Source organism: Salvelinus namaycush, chromosome 25 (genome assembly GCF_016432855.1).
Source record: "Salvelinus namaycush isolate Seneca chromosome 25, SaNama_1.0, whole genome shotgun sequence".
Taxonomy (NCBI): Eukaryota; Metazoa; Chordata; class Actinopteri; order Salmoniformes; family Salmonidae; genus Salvelinus; species Salvelinus namaycush.
Genome location: NC_052331.1, coordinates 17,315,860 through 17,329,972, shown reverse-complemented (window position 1 = coordinate 17,329,972; position 14,113 = coordinate 17,315,860). Strand labels below are relative to the sequence as shown.

Here is a 14,113-nt window from a genome sequence, read left to right as displayed (position 1 = left end):
TTATAAAAACATGTAAATGCATTCTATTGTTGTTTTGTGGTGTAAAATTAAGACTTTTATAAAAACAAAACGATGTTTTCAACCCCTGTCCAAAGGTGGAATCATCCAAACTCAACCCAAAGGCCACAGGGGAATGGAAAATAATATCCCCCGGAAAGGGTCCAAACAGCGCTGAAAACGTCTGTATTAAACCCTTATTATAGTCCCGGAACCACTTATGATAACAATGAAATGCTGTTGAGTTTTTAAAGAGTAAAATAAAATGTTGCAGAGGCATCTGTGAATTTATGAAAATTTTCTTGGTGAAATGCTCAAAATTGAAGCGCATGCGCCCTGTGATTACACTCTCACTCAACACTAGCTGGCAAACATTCGCTAGCGGAGTAGCTAGCAACACTTTTTAAACATTTCAGTACATCTGTTTCGAGAAACATAATGGCAGCAAGATATGACAGGGCGATCACTGTGTTTTCTCCCGACGGTCACCTTTTTCAGGTGGAATATGCACAAGAGGCTGTGAAGAAAGGCTCCACTGCTGTAAGTTTATGAAGCTAAGCTAACGTAACATTGTGATGCTGTTGGAGAAAGTTGCTAGCTAACTCAATTTAGCTAGCTATCATCTGTTTAACGCAATATTTACTTGAATTTCAGTGAGATTACTTAGCTAGTGTCGAACTACTTAACTGTTTCATTTCCCCATTCATTCCTAATTTAGGTGGGCATCAGGGGCAAAGACATTGTTGTCCTTGGAGTTGAGAAGAAGTCTGTCGCCAAACTACAGGAGGAAAGAACAGTCCGCAAGATCTGCGCCCTAGACGAACATGTTTGCATGGCATTCGCAGGTATCTAACTAGCTAACTACATATTATTTAATTTGCATGTTATCTTGATCATCAGACGACATACCAAAGTAAGTACAGTTGAAGTCGGAAGTTTACATACACCTTAGCCAAATACATTTAAACTCAGTTTTTCACAATTCCTGACATTTAATCCTAGTAAAAATTCCCTGTCTTAGGTCAGTTAGGATCACTTCTTTATTATAAGAACGTAAAATGTCAGAATAAGAGTGATTTATTTCAGCTTTTATTTATTTCGTCACATTCCCAGTGGGTAAGAAGTTTACATACACTCAATTAGTATTTGGTAGCATTGCCTTTAAATTGTTTAACTTATGTCAAACGTTTCAGGTAGCCTTCCACAAGCGTCCCGCAATAAATTGGGTGAATTTTGGCCCATTCCTCCTGACAGAGCTGGTGTAACTGAGTCAGGATTGTAGGCCTCCTTGCTCACACGCTTTTTCAGTTCTGCCCACACATTTTCTATAGGATTGAGGTCAGGGCTTTGTGATGGCCACTCCAATACCTTGACATTGTTGTCCTTAAGCCATTTTGTCACAACTTTGGAAGTATGCTTGGTGTCATTGTCCATTTGGAAGACCCATTTGCGACAACCAAGCTTAAACTTTGACTGATGTCTTAAGATGTTGCTTCAATATATCCACGATTTTCATTCCTCATGATGCCACCTATTTGGTGAAGTGCACCAGTCTCTCCTGAAGCAAAGCACCCCCACAACATGATGCTGCCACCCCCGTGCTTCACGGTTGGGATGGTGTTCTTCGGCTTGCAAGCCTCCCCCTTTTTCCTACAGACATAATGATGGTCATTATGGCTAAACAGTTCTATTTTTGTTTCATCGGACCAGAGAACATTTCTCCAAAAAGTACAATCTTTTTCCCCATGTGCAGTTGCAAACCGTAGTCTTGCTTTTTTATGTCACTTTTGGAGCAGTGGCTTCTACCTTGCTGAGCGGCCTTTCAGGTTATAGGACTAATTTTTCTGCGGATAAATACTTTTGTACCTGTTTCCTGAAGCATCTTCACAAGGTCCTTTGCTTTTGTTCTGGGATTGATTTCCACTTTTCACATCAAAGTACGTCCATCTCTAGGAGAGGGAACGCGTCTCCTTCCTGAGCGGTATGACGGCTGCGTGGTCCCATGGTGTTTATACTTGCGTACTATTGTTTGTACAGATGAACGTGCTACCTTCAGGCATTTGGAAATTGCTCCCAAGTATGAACCAGACTTGTGAAGGTCTACAATTTTCTTTCTGAGGTTTTGGCTGATTTCTTTTGATTTTCCCATGATGTCAAGCAACGAGGCACTGAGTTTGAAGGTAGGCCTTGAAATACATCCACAGGTACACCTCCAATTGACTCAAATGATGTCAATTAGCCTATCAGAAGCTTCTAAAGCCATGACATAATTTTCTGGAATTTTCCAAGCTGTTTAAAGGCACAGTCAACTTAGTGTATGTGAACTTCTGACCCACTGGAATTGTGGTACAGTGAATGATAAGTAAAGTAATCTGTCTGTAAACAATTGTTGAAAAAATTACTTGTCATGCACAAAGTAGATGTCCTAACCAACTTGCCAAAACTATAGTTTGTTAACAAGAGATTTGTGGAGTGGTTGAAAAACGAGTTGTAATGACTCCAACCTAAGTGTATGTAAACTTCCGACTTCAACTGTAGCTAACATTGCCTAGCAAGAACAATTTGTGTAATGGCTGTTTCCAGAGGTAAAGCTTTGTCGAGGGAGTTTTTTTCTGCCATTTGTCTGGTTTCAATATTGTTTGGTTTGCTGTGGCTCATAGCCAAACCAGCTGAACGTTTCGCTGTTATTGTCTCTTATTTAACCAGTTGTCTGCCTCTGTCAGGTCTGACAGCAGATGCCCGCATTGTGATCAACAGAGCTCGGGTGGAGTGCCAGAGTCACAGGCTCACAGTGGAGGACCCAGTCACCGTTGAGTACATCACACGACACATCGCCACCCTGAAACAGGTACAATACACACCACCTCTAACTAACAACAGCCCCTAACGACTTGCTATTGCCATCCGTGACAGACACCACTCAACAATTAGACTTCACTAAAACAGGAAGTCACAGCCCTCCAATAGTCTCTCTCATATGTACACAAGCAAGAGATGGCTTGTATAAGACTTATATTTTAATGTGAGTGGAAGCAATTTGTCAGGCACCTGTAGCAGACCCACGTTTAAAAAGTCTGTTTAATAAGACTTCCCTGTGGATATTTTGTCAACGTCATAAAGACCAACCACCTGGACAACTGGCAGAGTAAGTTCAAGTTTATTCAACATTAGTGACACAGAGGGGACTTTCTGTGTTGGGTCAATGTGATGATGTTGTCCAAGAGTGACAGCATCGGCGCTTGCAACCAGGGTTGGGTAGGTTACATTCGGAATGTAATCCTTTACAGTTACTATTGTTAGGTTCTAATTCTCAGAGTAAAAACTCTACGGACACTATGAAAGCTGAACCAAGTTTAATTCTTCCCAGAGGATCAATACAGCTGCATTGGACAAAACATGTTTCCACCACCACAAGTATATATACTCCAATTTAGATGCACTCCTCCTTCTCTCCAACCCTTACATCTTTTATGGTTCAACAGGAAGACGAAGTGATAGGGTAATAAACCGTTCCTTCTCCCTTAAGGTGACCTGACCTCAACCCCCTTGATGCCTAATCCAAAGCTCTCCACCCGTATCACCTATAGCAATCATGTGACTGCCTCCCCTCTACCCAGCACATTCCAAAGCCATCTGGCTCCTACAGATAACCATTCACTTCTGATGTAAAAATCAGTCTCTATCACTCCTCAGATACTATAGTATTACTTCTGATGTATCATGTCTCCTAGTATAATAATGTTCCAACTTTAACCCAGAATCTAACAGTCCCCTGTTTTGAACATTTAACTCCATACTGTTCAACATTACATACACTGGGAAATTACTTAGAAATGGACAAACAATCATTAGTAAAACATGAACAAAAAATAAACATAATTAACATTCACAGTGAGGTTTACAAACTCAGAGACTTATGGCCTCTGTGTATGGTGTGATCATAGAACAATCTTATTTCCATTCCTCATAGAACACTGATTATAACGTGTCCCCTGGGTCTGTTGACTTGTCCCAGTTCAACGTTCTCCTTCTGGTTCCCAACAGAGTGATAGCACAAAACTTGCAAAGCAACGAGAAACACTAAACATAACAGTATTAACAATATGCAATATATGCATATATGCATGAAAACCAAAGTCTGAGACCATGACAATTCCCACTCTCTCTTCACCTGACTCTATGCCTCCAGTATACTTTTCTGCTGGATTCCACAAAAATGAAAGCCCTAAAAGCCTCCTAATGCTTTCGCCCAGTCTTCCCCTTACCGGCCACAGGTTCTGAGAGGAGTTCCCAAGCCATGTCATTTTCACTTTGTTCCCAATCTCCTCCATTGCCACCTGATAGGCACCTCACCTGATAGGCAAGTGTGTATCCCTAATCAACGCTACATCTTCTTGAGTTAACTCAGCACTGTATAGACTTTCATATCAATGCCTCCAAAATGTTGTTTAGAGTACAATTATCCCACATCTATCCTTTTATATGATGCATTAACCAATAAAGCAGCTATCCCAACTATGTTTAAAGTAGCTCCCAGACCCAACCAATCTGCATGTCTACGGTGGAATCTAGTCTCTCTCTCTCTTTAGCTCCGCTTCCTTTGTCATGGCGTCTTCAAGCTCACCCATTATGCAGCTGGACCTCACTTCCTGTGAGAACTATGCACCCACTGAGGAGAGACCTGACGATTTTTACCGCTGCAGGTGCTGTAAGGAGTACTGTGTGTAGACCAGAACATTGCTGTCCCAACATCCCTGCCTGGTGTATCTTGATGTACAGTCAATCTCCAGAATTCAGCCCGTGCCTCGGTTATCTCCTGCTCCTCATGTGCTGCGTTCACCTGAGGATATACACACTGCAACGCAAGGGTCATTTCCTGACAACTTATGGGAAGATCACTAATTTGTGGCATTTGAATAACAGCCCCCGGCACTCCCATCAGTCTCCCAGCTACCTAGCCATTTGGCATAAGTCCTCAAACTGATAACCAAACAATGCTACTAATGTAACCCCTGCTACCCCTAACATGGCCCATGACTATAGCCTCCTCCAATTACTGTCCCTACAAATCAAATCAGACTTTATTTGCGACATGCGCCGAATACAACAAGTGTAGACTTTACCGTGAAATGCTTACTTACAAGCCCTTAACCAACAGTGCAGTTTAAGAAGAAGAAAGTATTTACCAAGTAGGCTAAAATAAAAAGTAATAATACAAAGTAACACAATAAGAAAAGCAATAACAAGCCTATATACAGGGGGCACTGGTACCGAGTCAGTGTGCAGGGGTACAGGCGACTGCTGTGAGAATAACTACTGCATGTAATCTGTCAAGTGTTTTCCGGCTGTTAGAAATTGGGAACGAGATTAATGAGTTGGAAGAATATTCAACCTAACGCCATGATCTGGGTTTGTGTAATGTTCAATTTAACTCCATAATAGTCCCTATATTGTGCACAGTTAGCGGTCATCCCTCTCCTATGAGCTATTTCCTGTAACAATATACATAGTCTCTGGGAATGATACCCCTCTATCACCACAACCTTAATTTATGAGCCCCCACAGATCTCCCCCGCAGTCACATTCCATCCCACTTAACAGCCCTATATAAACATTCTGTCTCAAACACAGGCCTCCTGTACTTCACCTCCTGCTGCAGATACATTTGCATATATCATTCCATCTAACCCATAAAACACTAGTCACTACTCCTAATGCACTTCTACACAAACAAACTAAAACATTCTCAAATCAATTAGTCAACATACATCAGTTCCTCTGGAACAATGATCACTCTTATGTTCCACAAAACCTTAAAACACATTGACTTGAAAAGGAAAGAGAAGAAAAATACATTTATAGTAACTTCACACCCCCCTTGATGCGACTAAAACTGTGGAAAGAACCGTCCATCCATTACTTTCTATACCCATGTGATGCTGGTCTCTATGCCCTCTCCTTCATTTTCATCCTTGGGTGTTATCGCAAAACACAGACTATGAGCCTTGTATGCAATTAATTGTTCTGTATCTTCCAGCCATCTATATGTATTGTGATTTAACATTAAAATTCTGATGACATGGTAAAACAAAAGAAAACAAAAAAAGCCTTCATGGTTGACCCAAGCTATCATCCAGTGAGTTCTCTAACAACCTCCCTGTCGGAGGATACTTAGAGATAAGGTTTCTAGAGCCTCCCTAGGCCTAATACATTTTTGCAGTGCCCCCACCCCGCACCGTTTTAGAGCCCCTCTCTCTATCCGAATCATAACTAAAACATTTTATAAATTATCCAACCCAAATTCAGAATGACAGTCCTTAGTGCTTACTTTGAGTCTATGGCTCGAATTCAAGTCTCTCAACCCAGCACACATCATCCCTGTTAGAATGTACGTTTATTAACTGAACTTTTTTACTGCCGGTAATAGCTCTTCTCATTACAGCCCGCATGTGTTCCTGTTTTCCTGTCGCAAGTGGCCTGGTAATGAAAGAGCGATATCTCAATGCATACTTAGTCTAAATTGTTCGCAGTGTGTAGACCCCCCCCCCCCCCTCCCGGCACTTATCATTCTAGCATGTCTTCTTCAGATAGCGTTACAGTTCATCTTCCCAACGGCACATGTAACTCTTGCCTGTCACATTTGATGGCCCTTGATCATGTCCCGATTTTCAATATCCAAATAGATACATCCGTTTCTCCCACGTACACGAGTCTCTCACCTGAGCCGTTATCTCTATCCACACACGCGGTCTCAGCACTCCTGCCGCCCGTACCCAGGTTTGGCTCAGACTCAGATAGAAGTGTTAAAAGTCGCTGTCGCATTGACCGCGTTTGTCGCTCTTTCTTCAGCCGGTTAGGGAGGGTTTTGAGGTTCACACACACTGTTTGTGGTCAAATTATTCCTACCATGCATTAAGACACGATCTGATGTCACCTTCCATGATAACCTCAAGAGAGGAAAGAGCATAATAACATACTATTACTGTTGAAACCATTTTCAAAATGAGTTCATACTCATGTATTTTACTGGCGACCTCTCGGAAGAGTTACCAGATCAGGAAGTTAGCGCCCTAACCCATCGATGGGCCTAATGGAGTGTGGGATTCAATCTGGTGAAATTTGTATTGAAACAAAGACAAAAATTAAATCAGCAATACACATATCACAATCCATTTGGAGTAACTGTCATCCCTTATTGACATATTTTTCCTTCTATATGCAGACTGAACAAAATACATTTGTATATTTACCCAAGGACCAGGATCCCAGGGAACTGGTCATTTTCCCTTCGAACACATGATTCACATTGTGAATCAAAAACAAAATGTTAAATCAAAAATAAACAAATTCGAATAACCAATCAACTTAAATGTCTCTAGTATAATACTGTTCCGATTTTAACCCAGAGTCTAACACTATACTGAACAAAAATATAAATGCAACAATTTAAAATATTTTACTGAGTCACAATTAATGTAAGGAAATCAGTCAATTGAAATAAATTCATTAGGCCCTAATCTATGGATATCACATGACTGGGAATACAGATCTGTTGGTCACAGATACCTTAATAAGAAATGTGGGGGCGTTGATCAGAAAACCAGTCAGTATCTGGTGTGACCACCATTTGCCTCATGCAGCGCGACACATATCCTTCGCATAGTGTTGATCAGACTGTTGATTGTGACCTGTGAAATGTTGTCCCACTCCTCTTCAACGGCTGTGCGAAATTGCTTGATATTGGAGGGATCTGGAACACGCTGTCGTACACGCCGATCCAGAGCATCCCAAAAATGCTTAATGGGTGACAGGCCTGGTTAGTACGCAGGCCATGGAAGAAGTGGGACATTTTCAGTTTCCAGGAATTGTATACGGATCTTTGCGACATGGGGCCGTGCATTACCATGCTGAAACATGAGGTGATGGCAGCGGATTAATGGCATGACAATGGGCCTCAGGATCTCGTCATGGTATCTCTGTGCATTCAAATTGCCATCGATAAAATGTGTTCGTTGTCCGTAGCTAATGCCTGACAAAACCATAACCCCACCGCTACCATGGGGCACTCTGTTCACAAAGTTGACATCTGCACACCGCTCGCCCACACGACACCATACACGTGGTTTGCGGTTGTGAGGCCGGTTGGACGTACTGCCAAATTCTCTAAAACGACGTTGGTGGCTTATGGTAGTGAAATTATCATTAAATTCCATAGCAACAACTCTGGTGGACATCCCTACAGTCAGCATGCTAATTGCCCCCTCCCTCAACTTGAGAAATCTGTGGTGTTGTGACAAAACTGCACATTTTAGTGGCCTTTTGTCCCCAGCACGAGTTGCACCTGTGTAAAGATCATGCTGTTTCATCAGCTTCTTGATATGCCACACCTGCTAGGTAGATGGATTATCTCGGCAAAGGAGAAATGCTCACTAACAGGGATAGAAACTTGCGTTTTGCCCTGTTTGCTTCCGTTTTGGTTCTTAAACGGTTTACGTAACGAATATATTTTTATTTTATTTCACTAGGCAAGTCAGTTTAGGGGGCAGAACAACATATTTTTACCTTGTCAGCTCGGGGATTCAATCTAGCAACCTTTCAGTTACCGGCCCAAAGCTCTAACCACTAGGCTACCTGCCGCCCGTATGTTGATGCATTGGCCGGGAATATAACCTTGGTCGCAAAAACAATGATTGATAAGCAGCTTAAACTTCTTAATTTCAACCATTATTGGGTTAAAATACAATACCGGTCATAAGTTTTAGAACACCTACTCATTCAAGGGTTTTTCTGTATTGTTGCTATTTTCTACATTGTAGAATAATAGTGAAGATATAAAAACTATGAAATAATACACATGGAATCATGTAGTAACCAAAAATTGTTAAACAAAATATATTTTAAATGTAAGATTCTTCAAATAGCCACCCTTTGCCTTGATGACAGCTTTACACACTTGGCATTCTCTCAACCAGCTTCACCTGGAATGCTTTTCCAACTGTCTTGAAGGAGTGCTGAGCACTTGTTGGCTGCTTTTCCTTCACTCTGCGGTCCAACTCATCCCAAACCATCTCAATTGGGTTGAGGTCGGGTGATTATGGAGGCCAGGTCATCTGATGCAGCACTCCATCACTCTCCTTCTTCATCAAATAGCCCTTACACAGCCTGGAGGTGTGTAGGGTCATTGTCCTGTTGAAAAACAAATGATAGCCCCACTAAGCCCAAACCAGATGTGTCGCTGCAGAATGCTGTGGTAGCCAGTCGCACCATTGCGACAGTCGCACCATTGGCAGACATACAGTAACTTGGACTGTAGCCTACAAAAAGCCCATTCCTGCTCTTTTCCCACGATTGTTATAGATATATATTTTTTAAACTTTATTTACCTAGGCATGTCAGTTAAGAACAAATTCTTATTTACAATGACAGTCTACCCCGGCCGATGCTGGGCCAATTGTGCGTCGCCCTATGGGACTCCCAATCACAGCCGGTTGTGATACAGCCTGGAATTTAACCAGGGTCTGTTGTGACGCCTCTAGCACTGAGATGCAGTGCCTTAGACCGCTGCGCCACTTGGGAGCCCAACTATCCATCAAACACATTTGGTGTGTCATCATATTAGTCTCTGATTTGTGGTCAGACTCTTTCAGACATAACAAACTTAAACTTAAGCCTTTTTTCAATGCTGATTTGAATGTCATTAGGAAAATAAATGTAAAAATAAAAAAACGAATTTAAAAGTAACTCTAGGCCTCCCGGGTGGCGCAGTGGTCTAGGGCACTGCATCGCAGCGCGATAGCTGCGCCACCAGAGACTCTGGGTTCGCGCCCAGGCTCTGTCGCAGCCGGCCGCGACCGGGAGGTCCGTGGGACGACGCACAATTGGCCTAGCGTCATCCTGGTTGGGGAGGGTTTGGCCGGTAGGGATATCCTTGTCTCATCGCGCACCAGCGACTCCTGTGGCGGGCCAGGCGCAGTGCGCGCTAACTAAGGTAGCCATGTGCACGGTGTTTCCTCCGACACATTGGTGCGGCTGGCTTCCGGGTTGGAGGCGCGCTGTGTTAAGAAGCAGTGCGGCTTGGTTGGGTTGTGTTTCGGAGGACGCATGGCTTTCGACCTTCGTCTCTCCCTAGCCCGTACGGGAGTTGTAGCGATGAGACAAGATAGTAATTACTAGCAATTGGATACCACGAAAAGGGGGTAAAATTTTAATTTAAAAAAATAAAATAACTCCAAGTAATCATCTAGTTTTTCAAAAGTATATCTAATCTGATTACAATATTTTTGTTAGTTGTTTTGTAATCCGTTACTCCCCAAACCTGGATGCAAGGCTACCTTGTACCCAGTTTGGTAGAGTAAACTAGAGTCCATATGATACTTGACTGTTTGTTTATTTTCATAGAAAGCCAGCTTTTTATATTTTTCTTTAGCGTTACACTCAGAGTAATGGCCGAAGACCGTTTGGCATCTCGGCGTTGATCGTGGGTTTTGACTACGATGGGACCCCCAGGCTCTATCAGACTGACCCCTCAGGAACATACCATGCATGGAAGGTCAGGCAATCCACAAAAATACCTCACCTTTCTCCACAGATAAATATGTTTAACGCTTTTCATAGCCATGATGATTCTCTGAATTGTGTCGTTGCAAAAATGAGATTTTCTTGTCTTAATTGTGAGGTCTGTTTTTTAAATAAACGTTCGCTATTGAGCTGTATTTAAACCACACTATTGGTATTTTATTGTTTTAAAAATACTCGGTTACTGATTTGTTACCCATCTCTTTGTTCAGGCAAATGCAATTGGCCGCAGTGCTAAGACAGTGAGGGAATTCCTGGAGAAGAACTACACAGATGAAGCCATCGCCACTGACAACGAGGCGATTAAGCTGGCAATCAAAGCCTTGCTTGAGGTGAGGTCAACCACTGTCATTTTTATGCTAAACTCCAAACCGACCCCTAACGCCTACTTCCTACTCCCCTAGGCACTTCTGTAGGTCTGAGACAGTTATATTTGTGTATTCAATATGGCCAAATCCATCCATAAATCCATTGTGTACATTTGACCTTTTGAACTATGTTTTACAGGTGGTTCAGTCTGGTGGGAAGAACATTGATCTCGCTGTGATCAGAAGAAACCAGCCACTGAAGGTAACCTCACCAAAGAGTTTGGTGGTCTAGTCCCAGTATTTGCTGCTTTACACATGTCTTTGTGTATGGGTTAATTGTTTCTTTTCTTTTGTTGTTGCTCCATGTAGTTATTGGAGTCCAAAGAAATTGAGACCCTGGTGGCTGAGATCGAGAAAGAGAAAGAAGATGAGGCAGAGAAGAAAAAGCAGAAGAAATCTACTTGAAGTCGTTACTCAAACACTGGCTTTCTTTTAGCATTTGGGTAAAGGCAGCGTATTTGGTCGGTAAATATAGGAAAGTGTCAAGGTTTATAGGCCCAAATATAGCTTTCATGTCACACACTAAGGTTCGTATGTTGAATTTTCACATAAATATCCCACCGGCATTGCCATCAATGCATAGTTTATGTGGAAGTTGAGTTGTGTGGATCTCAAGTTAGGATTCAGAACTTGGAGATCTCACCTCTGCCCTCTTTTAAGAACAGTATGCTATTTTTATTCATTGAACTTATTTGAAGTGAATGTTAATAGATCGACATACTTAATAAAGTCAACTTGTTTATGTACCTTTTTGTTTTTATTAATTCATTGGGTTATAGGGAGAGTTTATTTTCTTTTGATTCATGTTATCTTTGTTGTGTGTGTTGATGCTAAAATATGTCTGTAGTGAAGTCGAGCACCCAATCGCAGATAATAAAAAAAAATACTGTAGTAAAATGGAATCAGAACAGCATTATACCAACTATGTCAACAATCAACAATGCAACAGTATATATCACCCCCATGAATGGTTCAGACCCCCCTCTTGGACCTATTTAGATATTGCGTGTGACTAACACATTTCAGTTAATTACTATAGCTTAAGCCTTGGTCCAATCAGTGTAATTTTGTACATGCCAGATCTCTGTGGCAGGACACATCATTCACCCATGTTTTGTCAATCGGGCTACTGCTGTCTGAGATGTCATGTGACTAATGGACAGACAGGGACAGATCCACAGTCCCTTCCCTGATTTCATCGTGGGGGATAATGAAGGCTTAGTTTGACATAGAGGGTCAATATGAAGAAATTACAATGTAATTTTATCTTCACTTCAGTATCCTACCCAGCAGTATACAAAAAGATCACTGTTATTCCTCACTCCGGCAGAGGCAGTAGTAGACTCAACATCCATAACGGCAATGTTTCCATTTACCAGCATTCTTTAGGAATATCACTCATACAGCGAATGAAGAGTAGCCCAGGCCCCAGACAGACTGCTTTATGATGTGCTCATCTCTCACATAGTCATTTAAAAGGTAGTGCAGTTACAGTTGAAGTCGGAAGTTTACATACACTTAGGTTGGAGTCGTTACAACTCGGTTTTCAACCACTCCAAAAAATTATTGTTGAGAAACTATAGTTTTGGCAAGTCGGTTAGGACATCTACTTTGTGCATGACACAAGTAATTTTCCCAACAATTGTTTACAGACCGATTATTTCACTTATAATTCATTGTATCACAATTCCAGTGGGTCAGAAGTTTACATACACTAAGTTGACTGTGTCTTTAAACAGCTTGGAAAATTCCAGAAAATTATGTCATGGCTTTAGAAGCTTCTGATAGGCTAATTGACATCATTTGAGTCAATTGGTGGTGTACCTATGGATGTATTTCAAGGCCTACCTTCAAACTCAGTGCCTCTTTGCTTGACATCATGGGAAAATCAAAAGAAATTAGCCAAGATCTCAGAAAAGATTTGTAGACCTCCACAAGTCTGGTTCATACTTGGGAGCAATTTCCAAACACCTGAAGGTAGCACGTTCATCTGTACAAACAATAGTACGCAAGTATAAACACCGTGGGACCACGCAGCCGTCATACCATTCAGGAAGGAGATGTGTTCTGTCTCCTAGAGATGAATGTACTTTGGTGTGAAAAGTGCAAATCAATCCCGCAACAACAGTAAAGGACCTTGTGAAGATGCTGGAGGAAACAGGTACAAAAGTATTTATTTCCACAGTAAAACAAGTCCTATATCGACATAACCTGAAAGGTCACTCAGCAAGGTAGAAGCCACTGCTCCAAAAGCGCCATTAAAAAGCCAGACTACGGTTTGCAACTGCACATGGGGACAAAGATCGTACTTTTTGGAGAAATGTCCTCTGGTCTGATGAAACAAAAATAGAACTGTTTGGCCATAATGACCATCGTTATGTTTGGAGGAAAAAGGGAGAGGCTTGCAAGCCGAAGAACACCATCCCAACCGTGACGCACGGGGGTGGCAGCATTATGTTGTGGGGGTGCTTTGCTGCAGGAGGGACTGGTGCACTTCACAAAATAGATGGCATCATGAGGTAGGAAAGTTATGTGGATATATTGAAGCAACATCTCAAGACATCAGTCAGGAAGTTAAAGCTTGGTCGCAAATGGGTCTTCCAAATGGACAATGACCCCAAGCATACTTCCAAAGTTGTGGCAAAATGGCTTAAGGACAACAAAGTCAAGGTATTGGAGTGGCCATCATAAAGCCCTGACCTCAATCCCATAGAAAATTTGTGGGCAGACCTGAAAAAGTGTGTGCGAGCAAGAGGCCTACAAACCTGACTCATTTACACCAGCTCTGTCAGCAGGAATGGGCTAAATTCACCCAACTTATTGTGGGAAGCTTGTGGAAGGCTACCCGAAACGTTTGACCCAAGTTAAACAATTTAAAGGCAATGCTACCAAATATTAATTGAGTGTATGTAAACTTCTGACCCACTGGGAATGTGATGAATGAAGTAAAAGCTGAAATATATAATTCTCTCAACTATTATTCTGACATTTCACATTCTTAAAAAAAAGTGGTGATCCTAACTGACATAAGACAGGGAATTTTTACTAGGATTAAATGTCAGGAATTGTGAAAAACTGAGTTTAAATGTATTTGGCTAAGGTGTATGTAAATTCCAACTTCAACTGTACATGTGATCTTCCTGCTATGATGTCGAAATAGTCCCAGTCTGTAT

At 41.8% G+C, this 14,113-nt stretch overlaps 1 protein-coding gene across 1 annotated transcript; it reads left to right on the top strand.

Annotated features, from left to right (window-relative positions):
- Positions 1 to 253: 253 nt before the first annotated feature.
- Positions 254 to 11,686, top strand: LOC120020311 (proteasome subunit alpha type-7). Its single transcript, XM_038963884.1, has 7 exons — positions 254 to 537; positions 716 to 842; positions 2,721 to 2,845; positions 10,424 to 10,546; positions 10,785 to 10,904; positions 11,080 to 11,142; positions 11,250 to 11,686. The coding sequence occupies exons 1-7, from the start codon at positions 436 to 438 to the stop codon at positions 11,343 to 11,345; spliced, it is 756 nt and encodes a 251-aa protein (XP_038819812.1). The 5' UTR covers positions 254 to 435; the 3' UTR covers positions 11,346 to 11,686.
- Positions 11,687 to 14,113: the final 2,427 nt, after the last annotated feature.